This window comes from Hylobates moloch, unplaced genomic scaffold (assembly GCF_009828535.3).
Source record: "Hylobates moloch isolate HMO894 unplaced genomic scaffold, HMol_V3 SCAFFOLD_7, whole genome shotgun sequence".
Taxonomy (NCBI): Eukaryota; Metazoa; Chordata; class Mammalia; order Primates; family Hylobatidae; genus Hylobates; species Hylobates moloch.
This window is the reverse complement of record NW_026652282.1, coordinates 83,162,427-83,187,913: the sequence shown is the minus strand read 5'-3', so window position 1 is coordinate 83,187,913 and position 25,487 is coordinate 83,162,427. Positions and strand designations below refer to the sequence as shown.

The 25,487-nt window shown below is 39.7% G+C and overlaps 1 protein-coding gene across 4 annotated transcripts in view; it reads left to right on the top strand.

Moving 5' to 3' along the window:
- The window catches only part of PCDH19 (protocadherin 19), a 152,235-nt gene that overhangs the window by 43,938 nt on the left and 82,810 nt on the right, over nt 1-25,487 (top strand). For 2 of the 4 annotated variants that reach the window (XM_032757256.1, XM_032757257.2), the window contains 2 exons: nt 15,388-15,446; nt 24,261-24,433. In XM_032757256.1, coding sequence (XP_032613147.1) covers nt 15,388-15,446; nt 24,261-24,433 — 232 coding nt within the window. The remainder of the gene's footprint in view (nt 1-15,387; nt 15,447-24,260; nt 24,434-25,487) is intronic. The other 2 variants (XM_032757258.2, XM_058441787.1) reach the window with 1 other exon arrangement.

The window sequence follows — 25,487 nt, the reverse complement described above, 5'->3', positions numbered from 1 at the left end:
ATAATGATAGGGTATTGAGAAGAAGTGATCTACAAACATAATTTACACTAAATTTCACTTTTTTCCTCCCATGAGAAATTTAGTTGACAAGACTTTGAGTATTAGGTTTTATTCTTCCAGGAGTTCTTAAGAGAACTAACAAGAAGGAGCTGGGCAAGTAGAGAGAATGTCAGAAGAGCTCAGTTCTGAATCCATGCCTGAGTTTCCAATAACCAGCTGCGTTGCTTTGGGGGTGGTTGTAAGTTTCTCTGGGCTCATTTCCTTATCTTCAAAATATTGTGTGTGTGCACGCACACGTTTGTGTGTGTGCGTGTGCAAGAGAGAGAGATAATAGATTAGATGAACTCTAAGGTCATACTGAATTTTAATGCTTTACGAGTATATATTCTGTGATTGTTCATGAGCCCAAAGGGGAATTTTTCAGTTTTTCAAAGCCTTCAGTGGACAGCATAGCATTGTCAGGTTGCAGTAATGATTTCAAGAACCTTTGCAAATGACTACATTTGGCAATGAAGCTACTGTAGACTCTACCATGACCTGAAGAAATAATTAATATTGCATAAAAATATATTTTTTAATTTATGAAGGATAGTTCTCAGAAGGGACTATAGATTGAAAGCAAAAGCAGTAAGTGAGCCAATTGGGCTTCCATTTTCTACTGTTTATAAATTTAGACTGGGTGGAAGGTCCCCTGGTTTGGAAAGAAGGAGTCTTAGGTTCTTGCTCTGACTCTGCCAGTAATTGGCTATGATCATGGATTCAGAAACTTTTGGGCCTCAGTTTTTCCTTCTGTTAAAAGGGGAAAGGAGTATTTTGCCTATATACATCTTCAGACTGTTGTGGTTATTAGAAGGGAGCATAGGTCAAGGCTCTGTAAAAAAAAACAATTGCTATATTAATACAAGGTGTTATTGGAGAAAATAATTTTTAAAATTGGGCCATTGAGATACGCAGTTCTACAGGTGTTTCTCATTGTGCTAGACTGTGAAATATTGTCTTTGAAGGTGTGGATTATATCATGTTCAATATTATGTATATTACACATTGGCATTTCAATGGAATGGGAATAGAGGGATGGGGAAACAACGTTAGTTTGTTTTTCACCTAAAGCCAGTTTTTTTCTACTAAGTTCTTGGGAAATGTTGAAACAAATACAAGTCTAGGAAGCACAGCAGCCCTTCTTAAAAGAGCTTTGCAAACTTTGCATTTCTGATTCAGTCTATGAAAGAGACAGGTAAGAGATTCCTATCAGCTGTTAATCAGTTAACCAACAGTGGGTGAGCATTTAGCCAGTGCCAGGAACAGTGACAGGCACTGAAGATACCAATACTAAAGGTGTGGTTCTTGCCCTTAAGGAGTTCTCCAGCCTAGTGGGGGTGAGATATAACTAAGCAACACAATGTGTTAGGTGATGTGATAGAGGTAAGTATATTACTTATATTTCCTTAGGTAACATTTCAGAACTGGCGAATCCTGGGTGACAAGCCTCCGGTTTCTCTCTAAGGTACTGCTGTCCAATAGAACTTTCTGTGATGTTGGAAATGTTCTATGTCTGCTCCGTCCAAGACATGCTAGCCACATGTGGTTACTGAGTACTTGGAATGTGGCTACTATGATTGAAAAACTAAAATTTTAATTTAATTTAAATTTTGTGAATTTAAATTTAACTAGCTACATGTGGCTAATGTCTATGCTATTGGACAGCACACCTCTGAGGAATGGTAGTGTGAGCCCACAGTCAGGCTCCAAGGAGGTCCGGAGTTGGATCATAGAAAGCTCTGGTCAATTTGCCCCTGTCCTTTAACCCTGTTTTCCTATCCAAATACTACGCTAGCCCTTGAATGGCTCCTTTCCAGCCAACAGCTCTGAATTATGCATGCTAATGTGTGTTACTCAACCATGGCATGAGGTTCCCCCACTCCCTTCCCCCAATCCTGCTGTAAAGAAAGGATACTCTGTGACAGTTCAATCATGATGAAGGAAGAAAATGGGTCAAAGAAAACTAGTTTATAAAAGCTTTTAAAATGTCTGAAATCTTGCTTTTCACGTAATTTCAGATGGTGTGAGGTCACTTCAACTCTCTTTAAGCTGAGTTTTAGCTCTCTTTCTCTCTCCCTTTCCCTCTCTCTCTCTCTCACACACACACACACACACACACATGCATGCACATTCTACCTAAAGTGTCTGCTGTGGTAGATGGGGCTCCTTGTATTCCTATTGAATCAGCAATTAGAGAAGTTGGGTGTATATTTATTTTATATATATAAATAAAATATATATATAAAATATCATGTACAGAATATATATTATATGCCCATATATATATATATATATATATATATATAAAACTTCCCATGCCAAAAACACAACTCTTCACCACATTATTCTTTTTCTGATAGCATAGATAAAGGGAGACTGAGATAAAATATCCTAGTAGGAAACCTCAGAAAGAAAACTATTCACAATATTCAATGGGAGTTTAGTTGGACATAGAAATAAATATTCAGAAGAAATCAAGTTTACGACCTGATAAGAAGACTTGCCATTTGTCTGGTGATTCACAGTTTTGGAAAGTGCTTGCACATTTGGTCCTAAAAAAAAATCCCCTAGAAGGTATTTGGGACAGATATTATTTCCATTTTTTTTTTTTTTTTGAGATGGAGTTTCGCTCTTGTTGCCCAGGCTGGAGTGCAGTGGCGTGATCTTGGCTCACTGCAACCTCTGCCTCCCGGGTTCAGGCGATTCTCCTGCCTCAGCCTCCCGCGTAGCTGGGATTACAGGCATGCGCCACTACGCCTGGCCAATTTTTTGTATTTTTAGTAGAGACAGGGTTTTGCCATGTTGGGCAGGCTGGTCTCGAACTCCTGACTTCAGGTGATCCATCCGCCTCGGCCTCCCAAAGTGCTAGGATTACAGGCGTGAGCTGCACCCGGCCGATATTATTTCCATTTTATAGATTAGGAAATCAAGAGTCAGAGAGGCTCCATGATGTCTGCAAGGGCACACAGCTAGTAAGAACTTTTTCTCTTTTCATCTTGAAGGCTCTGTGATTGGAGGCTTTGTAGGATTTTTCTTTTACATTTTTTTCTTATGTGCTTTTTTTCTAAGCTTATAACCATCTGCAAGAAACAATCACCAGAGTAACTTTTTTTTTTTTGAATCAGAGTTTCGCTCTGTCTCCCAGGCTGGAGTGCAGTGGCGCGATCTCGGCTCACTGCAAGCTCTGCCTCCCGGGTTCACGCCATTCTCCTGCCTCAGCCTCCGGAGTAGCTGGGACCACAGCACCCGCCACCACGCCCAGCTAATTTTTTTTGTATTTTTAGTAGAGATGGGGTTTCACCGTATTAGCCAGGATGGTCTTGATCAACTGACCTCGTGATCTGCCCGCCTTGGCCTCCCAAAGTGCTGGGATTACAGGCGTGAGCCACCATGACCGGCCCAGAGTAACCTTTGACCCTAAATGAAGCTGGGTCTACCAGGAACCAACATTTAAAAATACCTATACACAAAGGTACATCGTTGTTTCCCTCACATAAATTATATATAATATATGCATATATAACTATGTATAGACACACACACACACACACACACACACACACACACACACACACACACACACAGTTAAGAAATGACTGCCCACACCTGTTTCTACTGGTTTAGCCCCCACAAAAGTGTTTCTTTGCTATCAAATAGACACTGGTATTGAGCTGTCCAGGATGAGGAAAAGGTATACCAGCTTCCTTTGAGAGAAAGGTGTGTACATAAGAGTGAAAGAAGAAAGAGGTCTCTAAACATATTTGAAAAATTGACCAAGAGAGAGCTGTGGAGGGAGGAAGCTGAGAACAATGTGGGGAAAGGAAAGGAGACATCAACCACACTGGTTGAGGACTATGCTGTCTGACACAGTACAGCGTTATGTTTCTGACAGTGTTAACTTTTGTTTTTTGACAGTTAAGTTTAAAATTGGTCCTGATTTTTGCTGCTGGGAGTCTGATGGTAGAGGTAGAGTGAGGTGTTCCCCTCATTATTTCATTTCTTAATCTTCCTGCAGGAGGAAATTGCTCTGGTTGTGTTCACTGCCTTTGAACCTGTCGTATTTAAGCAGGCTAGTGTATTTTTTTTTCTCCCAAATAGTACACCTAGTCAGCCAGTCCTATTTACTTTGATTTCACTGCATTTTCCAGAATCCTAATGAGGTGTGGCCTAGTGGTGTGAGCACAGGACCTGGCAGGAAGACTCTCAAATTCTAGTTGCAGATGCTAGATGCTTCTATGTAGTAGAGGGCAAGTCTCTTGACCTCTTCTGTAATGCCGTTAACGGGGTTAATAATATTTATTTAGCTCATAAAGGCAGCAGGGGGATTAAATAGTTAATGTTGTTTAAAAGGCTTTGAGAAAAAGAAAAGTCAAGTTTTTTTGTATTGCGTCCATTTTCAAATGCTAATTCTTATTAACAGGAAGCATCTGCTCCATTACGGTCATTCAGCACCTCATGAAAGTCTTGCTGGCTGGATGGGAAGGAAAATTCTTCAATTTTGTGCCATGAGATCTGAGAAAATGTAGCTACCTTCAGCCCCAATTATGAACTTGGGTGTCTGTTTTCTCCCTATCTAAAAACATTCTTCTTCTTTATGGTTTTTCTAAGGTTTAGTAGTTTTTCTCTCTTTTGCAACCTTTTATGCTTACCATTACTGGTGCAAAATGACTATTGTGTTTCAGCTGTGGGGGGAAATGAACCCTTTCTATAATAGGCAGTTAGACATTCTGGAAGTCTTTGTGATAAAAGATTTCATAGAAATACAAGGTACTTTAGTAATTGTTCTGTTGGTGCCTTGCATAACTGCATTACAGATTTCTAATACTCTGGCAGTTTCAAGATGCTGATAATATTAGCCACTTTGTGAAGTGTAATTATGGCTTTCTGTGCATGGTTGCCAGCACTCTCATGTCAGATTATAGTAGCCTTTTGGTTAATCTCTATTTTAAATCAGATCAAATTCTAACCCACCCTCATCCCTCCTCATCCCCCTTCCCAAATAAAATGAGAAGCACTGTGAGGATTTGGGAGAAGGACAGGTGGGGTATTTTAGAGAATGAGAAAACATTTCTATTATTATTTTTTGAGTCATCTTCTTATTGCTTCTCAGTTATGGTTTATGAAGTGATGCCAAAGTATAAGCTCTATCTTGCCTCCAACGCTGACTTGCTGCAATGCTTGTTTAAGTTGCTAGAAACTGGAGGCTCCTGTGGGTTTCCTTCTGTGCCTAATAATTTCAACAGAGCCAAATGCCCTTTATTTACTACAGTCATAATTAGAGGGCTGCCAGTGTTAAGCAACCATGGAATCTGAGTTTGAGAAATGTTTATTGTGCCTCATTAAATCTGAAATGAGTACTTAAAGGTCAGAAATAAATAATCTGTTTATATTTTTGTGACAGTAAATATAAGTGAATGCTGTGTGTACATATCCTTGACTCTACTCATTTCAGTGTACTGAGACACCCCTCTGTTTGCCAAGGCAGTAATCAAAATATCTGCGACAAAAGAGAACTATGGCAGGTTTCATTGATCACAAACAAGAAAATGATCTATTGTATTGTATCTAATTAGAAAACATCAATATTAGAAGCTAATGCATTCACTGTTTCCAAGATGGTCTATCACTTGATTGTTTTTTGTCAGCATGATCACATTTTACGGGCTTGAGCAACAAGCTGGTACAAGGGAAATGAATTTAGAATGATATGCCAAAGGCTGTTGCTCCTTCAGTCTTAAATAAGCTTGTAGAGGCAACTGGGTTTTTAGTGGCACATAATATAAATAATGGGATTGGGGTTGGAACAGAATTTGGGGGTGTTGTTTTGGCCCAAAGGCACAAGGCCACCTGCTGCTTTCTCTCTAAATATTTTGAAAGTCTTTTCAGCTGACAAAGCTTACTCAATAGAAATTGTACTCTGCACACTCTGCAGGCAGTCAGGGCTCTGTAGCTGGTAAGTGGCAGAGAACTGAGGCACTGATATAATAGAATTTAGCAGAAAGGAATGGACCAGCTCAGGTTCTGAGGGTGCTAGTCGTTCTCTGAGCCAGAAGGGCTCAAAGGTAGGCTGGATCCAGGAGAGCTCATACTGTGGGTTCCTGCATCCCATTGCTTGTGGGAGATTACACAGACACACACACACACACTCTTATATGTGTGTACATATATGTATATATTATGTATATGTACATGTGTGTACATATATGTATATATTATGTATATGTACGTGTGTACATATATGTATATATTATGTATATGTACATGTGTGTACATATATGTATATATTATGTATATGTACATGTGTGTACATATATGTATATATATTATGTATATGTATATATGTGTATATTTATTTCTTTATTAGAGATGGGCTTTCGCTATGTTGCCCAGGCTGGTCATGAACTCCTGGCCTTAAGCGATCCTCCCACCTCAGTCTTCCAAGTCATGGGGGTTACAGGCATGAGCCACAATGCCCAACCCTCTTGTGGGAGATCTTATATGGGTTTCTTATTGTCAGTTTGACCAGCTTTACCATATCATAGCTTCTAAAATTGAAACCACCATCATGACTATTAATCTTACATCTTAGGTCACCTTCTAACAATGGTTGCCAGTGCCTTTAAAGGGCAACCAAAATGGTCACCAAGGTTTCAGGGAACAAAGTGGCTCATTTCTGGATCCCTTGGGCTCTGTGACTAGGCCCTCCAGCTAGGTCTGGAGAATGATTTCCAGTTAGTGTGTGCCAAGTTTTTCCTTTGTCTAACTGCTGGACTATAGTCCCCTGACCCTTTCACTGGAATTACCCAAGGAAATCACTCAGAGAAACATAGGTAGGAAGCAGGCTAATCACTTCCCTGATGTTACTGTTTTCTGATTGCTTCCTATCCCAGTAGCAGAAAATGCCAAGAACGGTGCTCCTGGGGTTTCTCTTATTGTCCTTGTTGTGGCATGCTCTAGCTGAGTTAGTACTTAATGTGGCTGTAGCACTTAACCTGTGTGTTTGTTTTCATGGCTCTTTAAAGGGGAAATAACAGTTGGCATTTGCTTGTAAAGTGCTTTGATATTTGGGGATGAAAGGCACTCTGTGCCTGCAAAATAGCTTTAATGTGTTGTAGTTACATGTTTGGTAGGGTGATCGGACTCCAGAATTTGTTCCACTGGCAAATGTGGTTGGGAGCTGTTTGGTTCTCCATTAAGTTCTGTTTACATGGGATTAAATAGTTTGACTTACATGACTGAATTTTTCATTTTATTTGCTCTTGAGGTACTCTTACTCATACTGAGATATTGTAGATTCTGCATTTATACATATAATAGGCATTAACTGGTTCCAGAGAGCTTTCTATAAGCAGATACTATTTCAGAGTGCACTATGCCCCACAAAGGACTTAGAAAAGGGTCGAGGGCCTTATTCAGAAGCCTGTATTTGTTTTATGGCATGGTGTTTCAGCTGGTCTTTCAGCAGGCTTTGAATTGTGTGGTTTACTGCAGACAGCTGCTGGGTTTCTCAAGGAGGCCTCTGTAGTGAAATTCACAACTGGGTTGCTCTTCTAAAGGCATAACTTTGACCCAAAGATGAGAGCAAAGAAAAGTGCTTTCCCTAAGCCATCTTTGCCACCTCTGGGTAGGGTGGCCACGTCAATGGTGCCAGTGAAACAATAGGAATGATGATGAGAGGCTGCTAGGAGGGGAATTCTTTCAATTTAATTTGTTGAATGTTAACCACATGGCTTGTGTTTCTCATTGATAGCCCTGTCCTGACAGTCACTGGGATGCTAGAGTGGTTTACCACCTGTAGAAAAGTAGCTGCCACACTGTCCATCTGTGACTCAGAGGTCTACATTCTGGTGAACCCTCGTCTTCTCACAGAAACGTTACCAAATTGGGTTTGGGAACACTATCATATGTTGTCACCACCAATACCAGAGATGTGGCAGGACTGATGGAGTTAGATGGGCAGAAAGCACCTAACTGTGTCATCTTATCCCTTTCAGTTATATATAGGCTATTGTGTATTTATAAGGTAGTAGTTGGGAATGATAACAGTGAACAAATTGTAACTACAGAAGGCAGTGTGCAGAGTGGATGCTTTCGGAAGAAGTAGAACCACCTTGGCCTAGTAAACTTGGTCACCTACCTTAATTGTGATAAGTAGCCTCATTCTTAATCCCTTCCATCTCTTCTGATCATTCATTGATGCATTATATGAACACATGTTAAATGTTTAGCATTGTGGCAGATGGCACAGGGACCTCAATAGAGAGCTTCCAGTCCCGTTGAGAGATGAACTGACACACTACACATGAAATAATCATAGAACCTGAGGAAATGCATAATTACATTGTACAGTCTGTATACAAAGTGCTGAGAAAATGCTAAGGAATGTGGGATGATCAGTGATGGAGATATATTAGAAATGAGGGAAATTAGATGGCTTGTGTTGGATGACTGCTTAGCTAAGGACTTCATTTAGATTTAATGTTAATTGCAACAAGGAGCTACTTGTAAGGTCTTGAAAAGAGAAGTGATGTGATGAAAATAGTGGGTGAGGAAGATTATCCAAACAGCATTTTGCAGAATGTGGTAGAACAAATGCAGGTGAGAAAACAATGGCACAAGGTGATGAAGGCTGTGGAAATGGAGCCAAAAGGGCAGATATATGAGCTATTTCTAAGAACGTTATGAATTGTATAACCTATTTGATAGGATAGGGAGGTTTCTTGCCTTTTATGATGTGGGTTATGTACATATGACACATATGAGGGCCAAATTCTCCCATGTGAGTCACCTACAGCCACTGAGCCATTAGGGTGTTATTTAGTTCTACAAAGTAGCAGTGTAATTCTCCAAGTTGCACTCCAGTAGCCTGTGTACAAGTATATGCCTGTATCTGCAGGTACATAGGTGCCAGTCTGTGTATGTGTATTTACCTGAATGTCTGACATTTTGATAATCTCTGGTAAAAGATCCATTAGTTTGTGAGCTCCTTGAAGGTGCAGGCTATTTTTTTTAAAATTCCCAGGGTTTGGTTCATGCTTACTGGATAGATAAATGAATAAATTAAGAATCACTTTGTTTTAGAAGCTTAGAATTGTGGAGCTTGAAGGCAACATGGAGTCCTTTTGGTTATTCTCCTCATTTTAAAGAAAGATAAATTAAGGCCTCAAGAGGGTTAACGTGATTTATCCAAGGTCATCTGTAAGTTAATGACAATCCTAGGGAGAGAATCCACCTGTCCCCACTACACCACATTGCTTTCTGTAGTCAAACTGTGTGTGTTTGTGTGTGTGCGTGTGAGTGTGAGTGTGTGTGTGTGTGTGTGAGAGAGAGAGAGAGAGAATGAATTAGGGCTGGGGTATGTGGGGAGCATACAACTGACAATAAGTGGTTAGTAGGAGTTTACCTAGCATCTTTTCTAGTTCAGGGCAAATATGAACTTTGTAATGTTGGCAGCTGGGGATGGTGCCTTTTATTCCACCTTCACTAATTCCTGCTTCAGTTGCTGCTGTCTGGATGGGTGAGTCTTTGAATACACATTCTAGCTGGAGGCACGTCAGCTTTATTTTTATACAGAATTTACATATTCATTTTTATGTGTTGGGGGTAGGAAGTAGGCAAAAACTATTTATTATCTCATTTCCAAAAGCCATCTTTGTGAGGAGATGGCCATTTGAACATCTAAAACAGCAACCAGCTTTAGGAAAGGTTATGGGTCTTTTCATTATGGATCAATAGGCACAATTATCATTATTGGAAGTCAGCAGTTAAAAAAAGAAGCAGCATTTTATAATCACTTTGTTGTGTATCTGATATGGGATTCCAGTTTTCCTGTTTTGATTGCTAAAATGACTTAAGACTTAAAAACTAAAAAATTAGGTAGCAAATTACAGTTATAATGCTTTTCAGCTTGATGGGACTTTAAAAGTGTAACTTAAAAGTATCGTTCATTTTCAAATGAAAGTCTAAAGATTTGAGTAACCTCGGTTTTAATCCCAATGTCTGCAACCTTTTTTTTTTTTTGCTTGGTATAGTGACCTGGGATTTGTGCCACTGGACAAAGAGTCTAGTCCTGGATATCTGGATTTATTGGGCTTCTTTCTCCTTAGGGTTGAAGTCTCTCTGCTGATAAATGTGGTGCTGAGAAAGCTGCAGTCACTCTTCTAGAGACTAGGGCACGATTCAGTGAACTGTAAAAGTAATGCAAAATGACAATTAAAGTAGGGCATTCTCTGGTACCTTGGGGGCCTGACAAAGTGGAAGTATTTGACTTCTGATATGCCAGACTTACTAACGTAGAAATGTAATAACATATCCCCCACCCAAATGTCTTACTAGAATCCTCCTATATCCAGAAGGGACCTGAGAACAGCAAGTAGTAAGCAAAGAAAGCTCCTAAGCAGCTAACAAACAAACACAGAAACAAACAACGAAAACCAAAACATTGCACAAAAGTCCCTATATTAAAGATCATGTAATTTTCCCCTTAGGAGCGCAACATCTCAGCTGTCTATGCAGAACGTTACAACTCTTTTTTTCTAGACACAAATATAATTGTATAGTTTCCAAGAACGCAGTAGAGTAAAAGCGTCAAACTTGAAATGGAAGAAAAGCTACTTTTGACATACCAACAGCACTGAAAAGTTAAAAACACTGTGTTTGATAGAAGGTTGGTGACAATCCTATGTTAAAAATTAAAGACAAGAAAAAAACCACAGCAGTTTGGGGTTGAGTATACAGGCAAAACCTGCATGGGGTAATAATTTACGTTTATAAAGATGCTCCTAAGTAACCAATAAGTGGTTAAATTATGTTTTTTATACCCTATTTTAAGGAGGTCAACTTTGTGATATGTTTCAGAAACAAGGCAGATGGTTAGGATTTTAAATCAAAGTTTTAGTTCTTGAAGGAGAACACCCTAAGCTATCTGGAAAACTGAGCTGTCTAGAATTATTTATTGTTTGAGAATTTTTAAAAATCAAAATTTTATTAAACCTAGGTCAAGTGAGACACCTGCTTTCAGTGTTATACCCAAGGATAAAGAATTCAAATTAGAAAAAGAATTTGTGATAAATATACTAAATAATAAGAAAGTGACTCTTATTTACCACTGAGACGAAATAAAAAAGTTTGCTCTAGACCCACTTTTTAATGTCACAATTAGGTTTTTCCAAAGCAAATGTTGTTCTTATCTCTTTGCTGTGTTCTTGTGTTAACTTGGCTGTCTCATTAAAAATGGGGACATTTCCTAGTGAAATTAATGTGACATTTAGAGAAAATTTCCTCTCTCAAATGTTTCATGTTGTTTGCCATTTAGCATACTTAGAGAAGGTATTGTAATAATTTCAAGCAAATTTTGATTAAATAAGGCTAACTAGGAGCCAATACATTCATGCAAAAAAAAAAAAAGCTCTTGTATTATATCTTAAAGAATGTATTACTTCTGTGGTTCTTTATCCTATATTGAGATGACCTTGGCAGGTAATCTGACAAAAGAAATGACATCTTCTAAACAGCTGGGCTTGCTTTAGAAAATGCAGCACATTAGGTTAGAGCCTGTGGCCAGTCCTTTGCTCAAGACAGTTATTTGCCACCCTGGAGGTACACTAAAATTTCCTGGAAAGCTTTTTAAAAAAATCACCCAGTGCCTGGGTCCAATTCCAGGCTAATTACCTCAGAATCTCTTGGAGTGGGTCCTTGGTGACAGTATTTTTATTTTTTGTGTTTTACAAGAAGAAGATACTGAGATAATTCTCATGTGTAGTTAGGGCTGAGAACCGCTGGCTTAAGACATACAAACTATTCATTAAGAAAATATTTCCTTCTTCAGGATGATCTGATGATCTGAGTCTCATCCTTTGCTCCACCAGAATTGTGAAAAAATATACTCTGTCAGTGCACAGGAGTTGGGTTTGGGCATACACCTTGAACCAGTATGAGCTAGAACACTTGATGTCAGTATACATAGACCCATAATATAATAGCCCATCTATGGCCAGTTAACTCAGTTGTTTGGAATGTAGTACTAATGAGGCCAGAATAGTGTATTCTATCCAATTAGAATAATTCTGCTGCATAGATTTTTCCCATAACTGTAACCCAACTGCCTCACAAAGAGACCTGAGACGGATTACAAAGGCACAAGACAATGGGTGAATCAGCATAGCCCCATCCGTTCTGGGAAAATCGGTTCTAGGAACCTGCCGCATTGACTAGGGCTACTAATTGCATTAGGATGCAGCATGAGACATCTGCCCATGATGGTTTGTGCTGATTTGGGGGAATGATATATTTTCATTTGAAGGTCAGGACCCACAAGAATGGGTGGTTTATTCCTTTGGAGTTAAAAAAGGAGGAAGAAAGATAGGAAGGTTATAGGCTTCTATGATATTCTCCTCTTTACAGTAGCAGATCATGCCTGGCACATCTGCCTGGGGTTAACTGACCTGTATTTGGGGGAAGAATTGTTAAGGTAATTACAAACAAGCCCTCGAAACTTGTCTCTTCTCAACTCAGTGTGATGAGATATATTATGACTTAGGACCAAGAAGTAGTATTTTCATTAGTGATACAACGTGCATGGTATTGCTTCTTTGCCTGAACATGTGGCCCTGGCACCATGCCTGGAGGTCAGGTCTCCACGGAGCTTCATATTTGATGCAGAGTGCACACAGGTTCCATGCCTTCGTATGCAAATATATGGAAAATTTTCTACTTGAGAACTGTCTTCTTTAAAGGCAGTAAAGACAGATTCTTTAAATACAGTAGCTTGGGTTGCTGCTTATCCTTTTCATGCAAAGCCAGTATCCTCTAGATTTCCTTTTTGTATTTTTGTCTCTTTACTAATCTTCTTGAAAAAATGATTTAGTTTGAAAGATGAGATGGAACATGCATGTGCCACTATTTTATTGCCTGAATGAGGTCAAATTCCTGATCCTACTTGGAGTTAGTTGCAGGTTCTGTATAAAGCAGGGGATCAGGATTCCCACCATTCCTGTCATGGGTCTGATAAATGCAGCTGAAATTCTCCTTTGGATTCATGTTCTATTATCCCTATTTTACAGAGAGAGAAACTGAGGCATGCAGGGATTAAGTAATTTGCCTAAGATTGCAGAGTGAAATGAATATTTGAACTGCTGAGTGCTTAATCAATTCCGGGTTTTAACAGATGTATTAGTCCATTCTTACATTGCCCTAAAGAAATACCTGAGACTGGGTAATTTCATAAAGAAAAGTGGTTTAATTGGCCCATGGTCCTGCAGACTGTACAGGAGGCATGATGCTGACATCTGCTTGGCTTCTGGGGAGGCCTAAGGAAACTTACAATCATGGTGGGAGGTTAAGGGGGAGTAGGCACATCACATGGCCAGAGCAGCAAGAGAGAGATGGGGAGGAAGGACTACACACTTTTAAACAACCAGATGTGATAAGAACTCATTCACTATCGAGAGGACAGTACCAAGAGGGATGGTGCTAAACCATTTATGAGAAACCGCCACCATGATCAAATCACTTCCCACCAGGCCCTACCTCCAACATTGGGGATTATAATTCAACATGAGATTTGGGTGGGGACACAGGTCCAAACCACATCAACAGGGTAGCATAATTTTTGTGGGGTAGTGAACTTCCCACTTGTTAAATTATATATTGTACTGAATATCATAGATGAACACGTTTAACCAACATCATTTTTACCTGTTATGTTGGTACAACGAATTAACTCAAAGAGTGTTTGTTGGTTGACTGACTGTTGGATAAACTTCTTCCAGCAAATACTTGGATTGTATTCCTAACACAGCTTCCAAGTTTGCCTCCTATTCCTGTTTGTGACAATTTCAGCATTCACTCTCTATGAAGAAACCAGAAATGAACTGACCCTTTTGATTTTTAATCTCCCAACCCATGCTTCCAATAGCATTAAAAATTGCTTGCGTTTACATTAAAAAGGGGATATAAACTTCTAGATAAAAGCAGTGTGAGTAGATATTACACAGTCTATCTTCAAATGAGGGGCATGGGTGGGTGCATGAACATACCTGAGTAAGTGCAGGGCAATGTTGGGGTTTAGTTTCCTTTTAAGTACTGTCTCCTCCTCTCTCTCACACATTCACCACCCCCCTTCCTACCTATTGTAGGCACTTGGGATCTGTACTCTGACTGCTGGCTGTTTGGTGCCCATGTAGTAGCTGGATCTGCTATTGCCTGTTCTGTTTTCTTCTCCATCAAACTGTGAGCTCCTTGGACGCAAGGGCTGCATCTAGGAGCCTAGCACAGTTAGTATCTGACAGGTAGAGGTCTGAGAGGAATCTGCTCTTTTGTTTGCTAGACAGCAATTGTGTTTCCTTTTCCAAACACTCCCAGTTGAAGTAATTTCAGAAGGCTCCTAAGGAATAGTGGGAACAGTGGAGATTTCTAGTGGGATGGCAAGAGGGTGGGGGAGATGTAGTTTGGGTAGTTTCTAGATCATACAATGGTTCAAGAAGAGTAGTACTTTAGTACTTTACTAGGACATTCAGTTACTTTAGTGTCGACTTTTCTCTGGATTTCACCCTTCTAAGGCTTTTTCCCTCTAGTTCTCCCAACCTCTGGGTGATCATAAGCTGTTTTTCTATCTCTTTCATCTGGCAGGTATTCTGCATTTGCTTTTATAAAGCCATTGCTCCAGCAGTCTGCTGTAACCAGATTAAACAGTGGTGTTCTAATGATAGGAGCTGAGACAGAGGTTTGCTTGCAAACTTCATGCATGTTTCACATGAAAGGCTTTGGCACCCCCTGTGGACTGCCCTTCACCCTGTTTTAGGCATAATATTTGTTTGCCTTTATATCTGTGATAAAACAAAGGCCTTCCTGCGTAACCAGTGCTGAGCAAATGTCTTGAAACAAAGGGAAGTGCAGAGTTTAAATCCACAGTGGGGGATTACCTTGCCTGCATTTCCATATCTTTGGAATAAATATTTTAACATGTTAATTATCTACTACTAATAAAAATACCTTTGAACTCCCTGTCAATTTGATGGGCATAGAATTGTCTCCACTGGGGAATGGGAAGCAGTTAGTTTCTGTAAGGATTGTAGGTCACGTTGTCTCTTCTCAGTAACTGGTTGCGTGGTCAGTAGCCAGTCATATTCTAGGGAATGTTTGTGCCAAGGCCGCCCTGGTCTGCAGCCGCTGCCTCCACGGAGTCCCTAGGGCCTGAAGGAGGCAGAGGCTGCTGCTCCACTGTGGCCTTGGATTCCAATTCACTCACTGCTTCTTGACCCAGAAGAAAAATTCCTTCTAAGTAGGACAGTTCGAAATCTACTTATGAATCATCTATGTAACCTTTTTAATTTTTTCTTCTCATTGCAGACTGAAAACTATTCTTTTGACTCCAACTACGTGAATAGCCGAGCCCATTTAATCAAGAGGTAAGTTGGTTTGCTTGCTTATTGCTACAACTAAGCTTGATTTAACATTAAAAAGCAAAACAGATTAAAATTTTTAAACCGTATTTTTTTGGGGGATTTTAAAATGAATGTCTAACCTACTTATTGTAGAAAGTTTGGAAAATTGAGAAAAGCATAAAAAAGTAAATAAACATCACTGGTAATTTCATCAACCAAAGGTAATCACTGTTGACATTTTACATTTCTTGGTATGAAAAGGTACGTATAAACACTCAAAATTAAAAATAAAATTGGAATTATATTAAAATATAGTTTTATCTAGTGACAGAAATCTGATATTACATTCACCATTTCTAATATTTCTAATATTATTTCTAATTTCTAATATTATTTCTAATATTTCTAATGTGATATTAGAAATATACAATAGAAAACTTTCACAATCATGTTGATACCAAAATTCTTGTTGCTCTCCACTTTAAATAAAGGAAAGCCTTAAAAATGTTTTTCATGTAGAACTTCCCGTGAGTTTTGAGACTGATGCTATTTCAACAACTTTGAAATCATTTTAAGGATATTTTAATGACAGAGAAGCTAATCCTTTCCTTTCTAGATGAGAGAGAAAAAGAAATTTGCCTGATTCTTCTTAAAATATTTAGAAGTGTTTCAGAGGAAACATTCAAAGTTGAGATTTCTGTGATTGGTTGATCATAATTTAGTATCCAAGGAGCCATAATGGATGTGAGTACAGAGCTGAATACTGCCAAGAAAGATCCTGTCTGGTGCAGTGGGCTGCACCCAATGGGTGAAGGACAAGGGGTTTGGGAAGCCCTCTAAAAGGTGGAAACTGAGCAAAGAAAACCTCTTGCACAGAAAGACCAGTCCTGACCTTTCAAATGATGCTTGTATTGCTGTTTCATGTAAATATCACTTAAATGGTCCAGTGGTTATTTTGCAGCTAAAATTGAACTCTGAGTATGTTTGTTAAAATAATAGAAATGAAACAGAGAGGCCAGCAGGGTATGTTAGAACTGTAGCAGAGAAGACTTGCAAATTGTATTATTTTGCTGGCTGTAACCCCATAGATTTACATCACCAGAAGAGTAGAATTCAAGGAATAAACAAGCTTCAAGTAACTTGCATTCATGTCTAATTTAATTCATGAGGCTTCAGTAACCCCTAAAACGTGCTAAGTTTATCTGTATTGGTCTGGAATTGCTTGTGACCTTACGTGATGATCATTAGTTGTCTGAAAATGGGTAGCCCTTGTATTATCAGTGAAAGCACAGTTGAGAATTTTTTTTGAGGGGTTGGGAGGAACCCATTTAGAATATTTTCCTGGGTCACAGAATAAAAGCAAAAGGTGAGGAATTCAAAATTATCTGACTAATTTGTTTTAGAAAGAAAAAATAACCCTCTTATGTGCACTGATTAGAGTGCCTTTGTAGCAGAAACCTGCTTTGTTTTCCGCTTCCGGATTGTTATTTTCAAAGCTCTATTTTAAAACTTTGATAAAAACAGTGACTTGCCTTACCCTCACAGGTCCCTTGGGCTAACTCAGGGTACCTGGGAATTCTATAGACAGGTTAAACAGATAACATGATGCTGGGTGCAGTGGCTTATGCCTGTAATCCCGGTGCTTTGGGAAGCTGATGGTGGAGAATTGCTTGAGGCCAGGAGTTGGAGACCAGCCTGGGCAAAATAGTGCAACCCCCCCCCCCACCCCCCACCATCTCTACCAAAAAGAAAAATAAATAAATAAAATAAAAAACCTGATAATATGAGTCTGATTGTCACAGCCTGGAAGAAAGCTAAGACTCCCGGGGACCCTTGCATCTTACGTCAGTCCTGACTATCCAATTTACAAGGTAGACTGATAGATAAAAACTTATGTTTAAACATTTATCTTTGGGGATACATGTATTTCCACAGCAGCATTGAGACTTACTGGGAACCTCTGATTTTGGTTAATTACTTTATATGTTTTTTGTTTATAGACACATACACACAAAAGTCACAACCTAGACTTAATGGCTCTTGGTGAAAAAGTCTCCTGATTTTGCATGAAATCAAAGATAGCTTTTTTTTTTTTTAATAAAACCAGGGACGACCTTGATTAAGAGGAAACATCTGAAAACTCAGGGACACATCCATTTTTGCCAGGGTTCTGTTTACAGAGCCGTGAGAGCTTTGGGAAACTCTGAAGGCCTTGGAATTTGTGTGGTCAATTGAGTTTAGATGAATCATAATACCTAGAAAGATACAGGGAATCTTGTGTGCTATGCTGTTCTGGGGACCAACTGTGTTAAATGTAAAATGTGTGGAAAATGTTGAGACTGGTGGCTAACACCAGGTGATAAAGTCATGCAAAGCCTGTTCAAATAGCTCACAACAATGTTTGAAAGGGGTTTTGCTGTATGTGGTTTCTTGAAGATCCATTTACATGCATGGTAAACGCTCTTGGCCAGGAAATTCTGAATCTGATTATCAGTTTTAATTTTACTATCAAGTCCCTGTTTCTTTGAATGCCAATACAATTTCAGGCTAACTTTGAGAACTTCTTTTTCTTTCTTTCTTTTTTTTTTGAGACGGAGTCTTGCTCTGTCGCCTAGGCTGGAGTGCAGTGGTGTGATCTCGGCTCACTGCAACCTCCACCTCCCGTGTTCAAGTGATTTTCCTGCCTCAGCCTCCTGAGTAGCTGGGATTACAGGCATGCGCCACCGTGCCTGGCTAATTTTTTTTATTTTTAGTAGAGATGGGGTTTTGCCATGTTAGCCAGGCTGGTCTCGAACTCCTGACCTCAAATGATCCACCCACCTCGGCCTCCCAAAGTGCTGAGGTTACAGGTGTGAGCCACCGTGCCTGGCTGAGAACTTATTTTTCTATCCATGTTCTCTTCTTCTATTCACTTTCTACTTATCCAAGGATGTTTCTCGGACCCTTCTTTTTGGCATTCTCTAGCAGTTGTTAGCATTCTTAGCCAGACTGTTTACATACAGGCATCTTTTCCTCTTTTACATCTATCTACCTTGAGTAGTTGAACAGCAGCTACCACTGTCCACCTCTGGTTCTTTCCTTCATCAGTCAGGGTTCCTACATGAAATAGTTGGCACGCCTAAATTGGAATGGCTTGAGCAAAGTTTATTTACAAAGAGGACCATTTACAAAGGCCTGGGCACGGTTAGTGAACCTCAAGGGATACTGCAGTATTATGGCACTGGAGGAGCTAAAAATACTTCAGACAGGACCAGGGAAGAGAGCATGTAGGGAACATTGACTTGAGAGTAACAGTGACTTCTGGTTGGCCAAGGGATCCAGTCATCACGAAGTGACCCTGGAGGAAGGGAGCAGAGACAATCAATATCCTGATATCACTGTCCTCCCCTGCTCTGATCTCCTGCTGGTGTCTTCCTTTGGCTAAACCCAACAGAAAGCCAGAGGGCAAGGGGATTTTCATAGGCACAAATCAAGGTTGAGAAGGATCTCAACCGTGGGAAAAGAAAGTGATATGGCAGGCTCCCCATAATTTTATGCACCAAGGAATCTAGCATTATATTTCTGTAGTTTTTTTTTTTCCAGAGTGTCACTTGCAACCTGCAGGTGTACCCAAGGAGGCTTATGTGAGGGCCCCAGATTAACAAATCATGGCAGTGCAGAGTTTCTTCTGAATGGACTTCCTTACTGCTCTGTTTGTTTCTTGCTGTCTTCTCGGAGCAAGGAAAGCCAGCAGTGGTACTTTGCCGCCGCTGCAGCACTCTTTCCTCATGCCTGTTTTGTGGGCTGCTGTCTGATATCCACTCCTACAGTGCTTTGGGAACAATATCAAGCAGGCATAAGGCTGTGGCTCAAAGAAAATGAAATAGGAGGCCGGGCGCGGTGGCTCACGCCTGTAATCCCAGCACTTTGCGAGGCCGAGGCGGGTGGATCACGAGGTCAGGAGATCGAGACCACGGTGAAACCCCGTCTCTACTAAAAATACAAAAAATTAGCCGGGCGCGGTGGCGGGCGCCTGTAGTCCCAGCTACTCTGGAGGCTGAGGCAGGAGAATGGCGTGAACCCGGGAGGTGGAGCTTTCAGTGAGCCGAGACTGCGCCACTGCACTCCAGCCTGGGCGACAGAGCGAGACTCCGTCTCAAAAAAAAAAAAAAAAAGAAAATGAAATAGGAAATGAACAAAGCACTGACTCATTGTGGAAAGGATTAGGAGGTTTGGCTCCCTAAATCATGCACAATGCTTTCTTTTTCCACCCAAATTGTCCTGGGGTTTTTCCAGCACTTCGTATGGTGCCTTGTATATAATAAATGCTTGGTACATGTTTATCGAATGAATGCATGAGAGAAATGGAAGAAAACCTTAGCATTTTTCTATTAAAGATTAGCACTAGATTTCTCTTTAAGCCGGTGATTGTCTGGATTTTAATGTGCATTGGAAACACTTGGAAGGCTTGTTAAACGCAGGTATGCTAGCACCATCCCTAGAGAACCTCCAGTTGTAACAGATTCCCAAGGTGATTGTGATACAGGTGGTCCAGAAACCACTTTAGGATTTTCCTTGCATTACTTAAATACAGTTATAATAATCTTCATTCTCACTCCTTGCTCATTCTTAGCCTCAGATATCATTCCCTGGGTATGTGGTATCACCTACTAGTAAGATATAATCTGTTTCCATTCTGAGTCTTATGTCTTCTGGAAGAGTTCTAATATTTCAGATGGTAAATATGGGTCAGAATTTGTGTGATGTTCATTCGTCATGCATCTGCTGAGTAACTCTTCTGTGCAGAACCCTGTTCTAGGTGTTTTCAAACATACGTCTTTCTGTTGGCCACCAGAGCAGTAATAGAAACATGGGCATTTACAATACCATTGGAAACAGGAACCCCTAATTTATTGTCCCACAAAAGTTGTTTTACAAGTCCTTCATCTCCCAAGAGATATGCAGGTAATAAAGCAAGTGAAATCAGCACTTTTTATGCCTGGCATAAATTGTTATTTGTTTTGGGCGGGTAGCCATTTACCAGGCTATTTTACAATTTGCGGCATCTTGCTCACTGGGTCTTAAACTGCCTTACACAAATCCATTCATTAAACCACTAAATGCTCTTACAAGATCAGTGTAAGTGGTGCTTCATTTGTCAGATGGGCAAACTAATCTTTAAATGAGTTAACTATTCCAAGGTTTGGGGGAATTGTTATACCTTGCTTTTTATTCTGAGAATACACAACTTCTCGTGCTCACACTACCAGTCCCTTACATCCTAGTAGCTAATCCTTCACTGTTTTATTATTTCCATCATTTCTATTTAAAAAGCAAAATTTCTGAGGTTGTTTGTAACATTCAGATGCCTATGAAAAAGATGATCAAATTTTTAAAAGGCAGATCCAAAACCAATTAGGAGAAGTAAGGTAGACATTCCTGGCATCCAGGGAGGTAACTGACTGCAATTAAACATTACATTTATGTTGAAGTTTTTGAGAAGTCAAGACAAAGCAGTAAGTACATCAAGTGATATAGTTTTAATTATTCATTAAAGGAAGGATGGCCATTTGACAGGAGAACTATTATTTTCTGTTTTTTAATGTTAGAAGAAATTAACATAATAGTGTGTGACTATTGTTTACAGAAGATATAGCGGTGTTCTTTAAATATAAATTTTCTATACCAATCCTATAAAAACTATGGACATAATATTTAATTGTAACTCAGTGAAAACATTACTACACAGAATAATGACGGTATTAAACAATAACCATTTATGGAGCATCTATGTGTATCTGGTACTTCATGTACAGTGTCTCTTTGAGTCTTCTAAACGGCCTTGTGAAGGGGGTTTTAGCAAACACATTTTACAGATAAAGAAATTGAGATTCAAAGACATTAGATATCAGGTCCAGGGTCACACAGATGAAGTGGCAGATTATAGATTATTACTTGTCCTAATGACTCCAAGTTCAGTGCTCTTTACTACAGTCTGCTATAGAAATAAAGAACCTAGAGCAGTTGTTCTCTTTGGAGACACTTTTGGTTTTTTCCTTTAAGTGGGGGTCACTACTGGCATCCAGTAGATAAAGGGCAGGGATGTTGCTAAACACCTTATAATGCACAGGACGGCCACAACAAAGGATTATGTAGCCCCAAATGTCAATATTGCCAAGGTTGGGAAGCCCTGCTCCAAGGGCTGGTTAATTACATTGCCCCCATACTAGATCCCCTCACCATCATATGTTTCAAGCAAGTTTCAACAGCTGCTGAATTCAGAGTTGAATTCTCTGGCTTAAAGTGACAATTTTGTGTTGTGGATTAAGGAAATTTTCAGATACCAGAAAATATACGGGTTGGAAAGTTAAATATTTGTTATAAAAATGGAGTTACCTGAAAATCATCCAGGCAGGTCATTTCCTTTCTCCAGAGGTACATGGGTGCTTATAGGCAGGCACCTACCTCATGAAACAGAGAATAATTTCTAAAAAACAAACTTTACTTCTATTTAAACTGTGGGATTATAATAGTATTTACAGAAAACTCCGTAATATGTGCCATAAAGCTAGAAATGAGGAAACACTTTAAATCATGTGTTTCCAATTGGCCATCATGACCATAAAAGAACTGTAAGATAATATGTTTGTTTGTTTGTTTGTTTTTTAAAGAACGGCATCCTGGTGGGTCCATAAGGCTGAGTTAGCTGTGTGACATAAATTGAAGGAGCTGAGTGAGCTGGCTTATTGAGTAATTTTTAATTTTAGTGCAGTTGATGCTCAGTTATTCTTTCTGAAAATAATTAGCTAACAGGTCAATGCTTCACTCTCTCCTGCTCTTCATTTTCTTATAATTATGGCTTTCCAGTTACTGCCCTCCTGATCTTTCCTTTTTATATTCAGGTCAGCAAGCATTCTACATCTAGGTTGGTCATATGTTAAAAATCTGTTGTGATTCTTCTTGACTAAGTGTGGAGGGTGACAATGTATCCATTGTGTCCATGGCATAGCTCTTCATTATATGTGCTGAATCTTCTTATCAGTCTCAGAGAGCCAGGCCTGTGAATGTCCAAGGTTGAGCAGATCAAGTGAGTTTGCAGTGTCATTTCCATAGGGCTCTTTTCTCAGAGGCATAGTAGGTCTATTAGGGTTTGTGTTAATTCACAAACATACCATTCTTTCTTGTTGAGGCAACAACACATTTTCTTGAGTGTGCCTTTGCTGCTTCCTCACCGACTAGGGAATGGATTCACCATCTACTAGGTATTTCAGATGCATAATTTATGGTTCATGGTGTAGCACAGCTGGGGATTCTGTCAGGACATACAAAGTATTAGAAATAGTAGGTGGGTGCCCTATAGCTGTACCTTATGCATTATTCTCTATTTCATGAGAAATGGTGTGAAGTTCTTGGACTGCATGCTTAGTGCATTGTATGGTAGATTGATTTAATAAATGCAAGAAACATTTTACCCATCAACACTTGAGCTGAAAGTTTTCATGTTCTTAGTATAACTATACTCAGAGTTGTATTAGTGCTCATTCTCTGGTTCTCACTTTTGTCTTGCCTTCTGTATTAGTTAGGGTTCTGCAGAGAAACAGAACCAATAGGCATATCTAAATCTATAAATATGTAGAAAGAGTTTTATTGTAAGGTATGGGCTTATGTGATTATGGGGGCTGAGGAATCTCATAATCTGCCATCTGCAAGGTGGAGAACCAGGGAAGATGGAAGTGTAGTTTGAAGGCCTGAGAACCAGAGAGCCAATAGTATAGATTCAAGTCTGGGTCTGGAGTCTTGAGAACCAGGAGCACTGAAGGCGGGAGATGATTAATGTCCCAGCTCAAGCAGTAAGGCAGAGAGAAAACTCAACTTCTTTCTTAATTTTTGTTTTATTCAGTCCTTCAATGGATTGCATGATGCCCACCCACATTGGGGAGAGTTGTCTGTTTTAGTGAGTCTGCCAATTCAAATGCTAATTTCTTCTGGAAACACCTTCATAGACACACCCAGAAATAATGTTTAACCAGCTATCTGGGCATTCCATGGTGCAGTCAAGTTGACTTACAAAATTAAACATCACACCTTCCACACTCAGCTACTGACTCTCTTTTTCTTTGAATATGTTCATCTATTTTTCTCAGATAGAACTGACCTGGGTTCTCTGATCCTGATAATCCTTCCTATTTTAGTTGCACCACTTCAATTTCTGCTACCTTTGCTTTTTACAGTTGGTTAGTAGACATCTTTTAAGAGTCAACACACATAGTGGTTAAATTTCTAGGCAGGCTCTGGAGCTAGACTACCTGTTTTCAGTCTTAGATCTGCTATATTTTTTTACCAGCTGTGTGACCTTGGGCGAGTTATCTCACTGCCATGTACCTCTGTTTTTCACCTGCAAATGAGAATATTAGTAGCACCTTTCTCTTATAGAGTTGTGATGATTTCAACAGTTAATTAATGTCAAACACTTAAAACAGTGCCTCATGAATAGTAATTGCTCAGTAAACACTAGCTATTATTATTTTACTTTGATTTTATAAGAAGAGAAAAAAGCCTTCTGAAATGATGACATTCTTTAGAGGCAGTTTTAGAATTGTAGCTTCTTCCACCTTGTCTGTAGTGATGCATTGAAGATAAGTGAACGAAAATATTAGCTGTATCAGCATCCAATAGTGGGAACCTCTGTGCAATGTTATGTTTTATTATCTTTAAACACAAATTTCTCTTCCCCTTATTCCTACCCTATTGGGCAGTCTAGCCACTGTCTCATTACAGAGCCGACATCATCCTGGCTCAGAAAGATTTTTAAAATCAGATCTGTCACGGTCCTAAATTATCATTCTTTCTTCAACCCAGCAGCTCCACCTTCAAGGACTTAGAAGGCAACAGCCTGAAGGATAGTGGACATGAGGAGAGTGACCAAACTGACAGTGAGCATGATGTCCAGCGGAGCCTGTATTGTGATACTGCTGTCAACGATGTGCTGAACACCAGTGTGACCTCCATGGGATCTCAGATGCCTGATCATGGTAAGGACTGGTTGGATGTAAGTTGCAACAATCGACTCCAAAGAACCCAAAATGTTTGTAGGCACACTATACTACTTTGCTTAATGAGTGTATTATCAAGGTGTCTACAGAGCTCACACCTCAGAAGCATCTACAGGTTTTTGAGATGTCCTCACACCTAGCCAGGTTCTTCTTTGCCCTCCCTAAGTGGATCCCCTAGGTCTGTATAATGTTCAGGCACTTTAGAAGCTGACTACATGTACATATTGCATACATTTTCTTCAATAAAACTGCACTGAGCTCATAGGAGATGAACAGATGCCTTCTCTCCAGGAATAAATGCCTCTTTTTGCTTTAGTACATGAATTCAGCTGATCAATTGAATTGCATAGAACACAGCACTAATGAGACCAAAGGGGTGGGTTTTATTTCCCTATCAGACTGGTTAGCTTTACCCAGAGTGAGACTCTGTTCTCTGACTACAGATTGTGTACTATTTACTGAGGATAGAAAGTACCAAACTTCCCATTTTATCTATGGGGCTGCTATGCCAAATCCCTCCCTCTAGCTTCCACACAAAACCATGCCATTAGTCATAGGGGAGACCAGGGTAAGAGAACGTGGCTGAGTCAATGTAAAATATTCCGTTAATGTGAAAGGCACCTCAAAGCACGTGTCAGGAGTGGCATCCTCATGTATGAATAAGAGTCTATTTCTGTGAACTCAGAACTCAGCCACACATGCTTTATCGAGAGGCACTATTTAAAACTTCGCTAGGCAGAAGCCAGGGTATAAAAACATTAGCAGAGTTCAGCTAAGGCAGAATGTTTAGATGGACTTGGGCACAAATGTCATTTTCAATATTTTACTGATGCAAACATGCTATGCAAACAGCCTGTCTTTTTCAATTAAGAAATATGAATTCAAGTTGGTGGTTAGGCTCAGTGAAGCTTCAGAATGCTTGGCTATGTCTTGAGAAAAGCTAGACTCAAGCTCAGCTGGAAGCCCTACTGCTAAAAGACTTAAAAATGAGAAAACAAAATACGGTGATTATGTGCTGGTCTTCAGCTGTTTC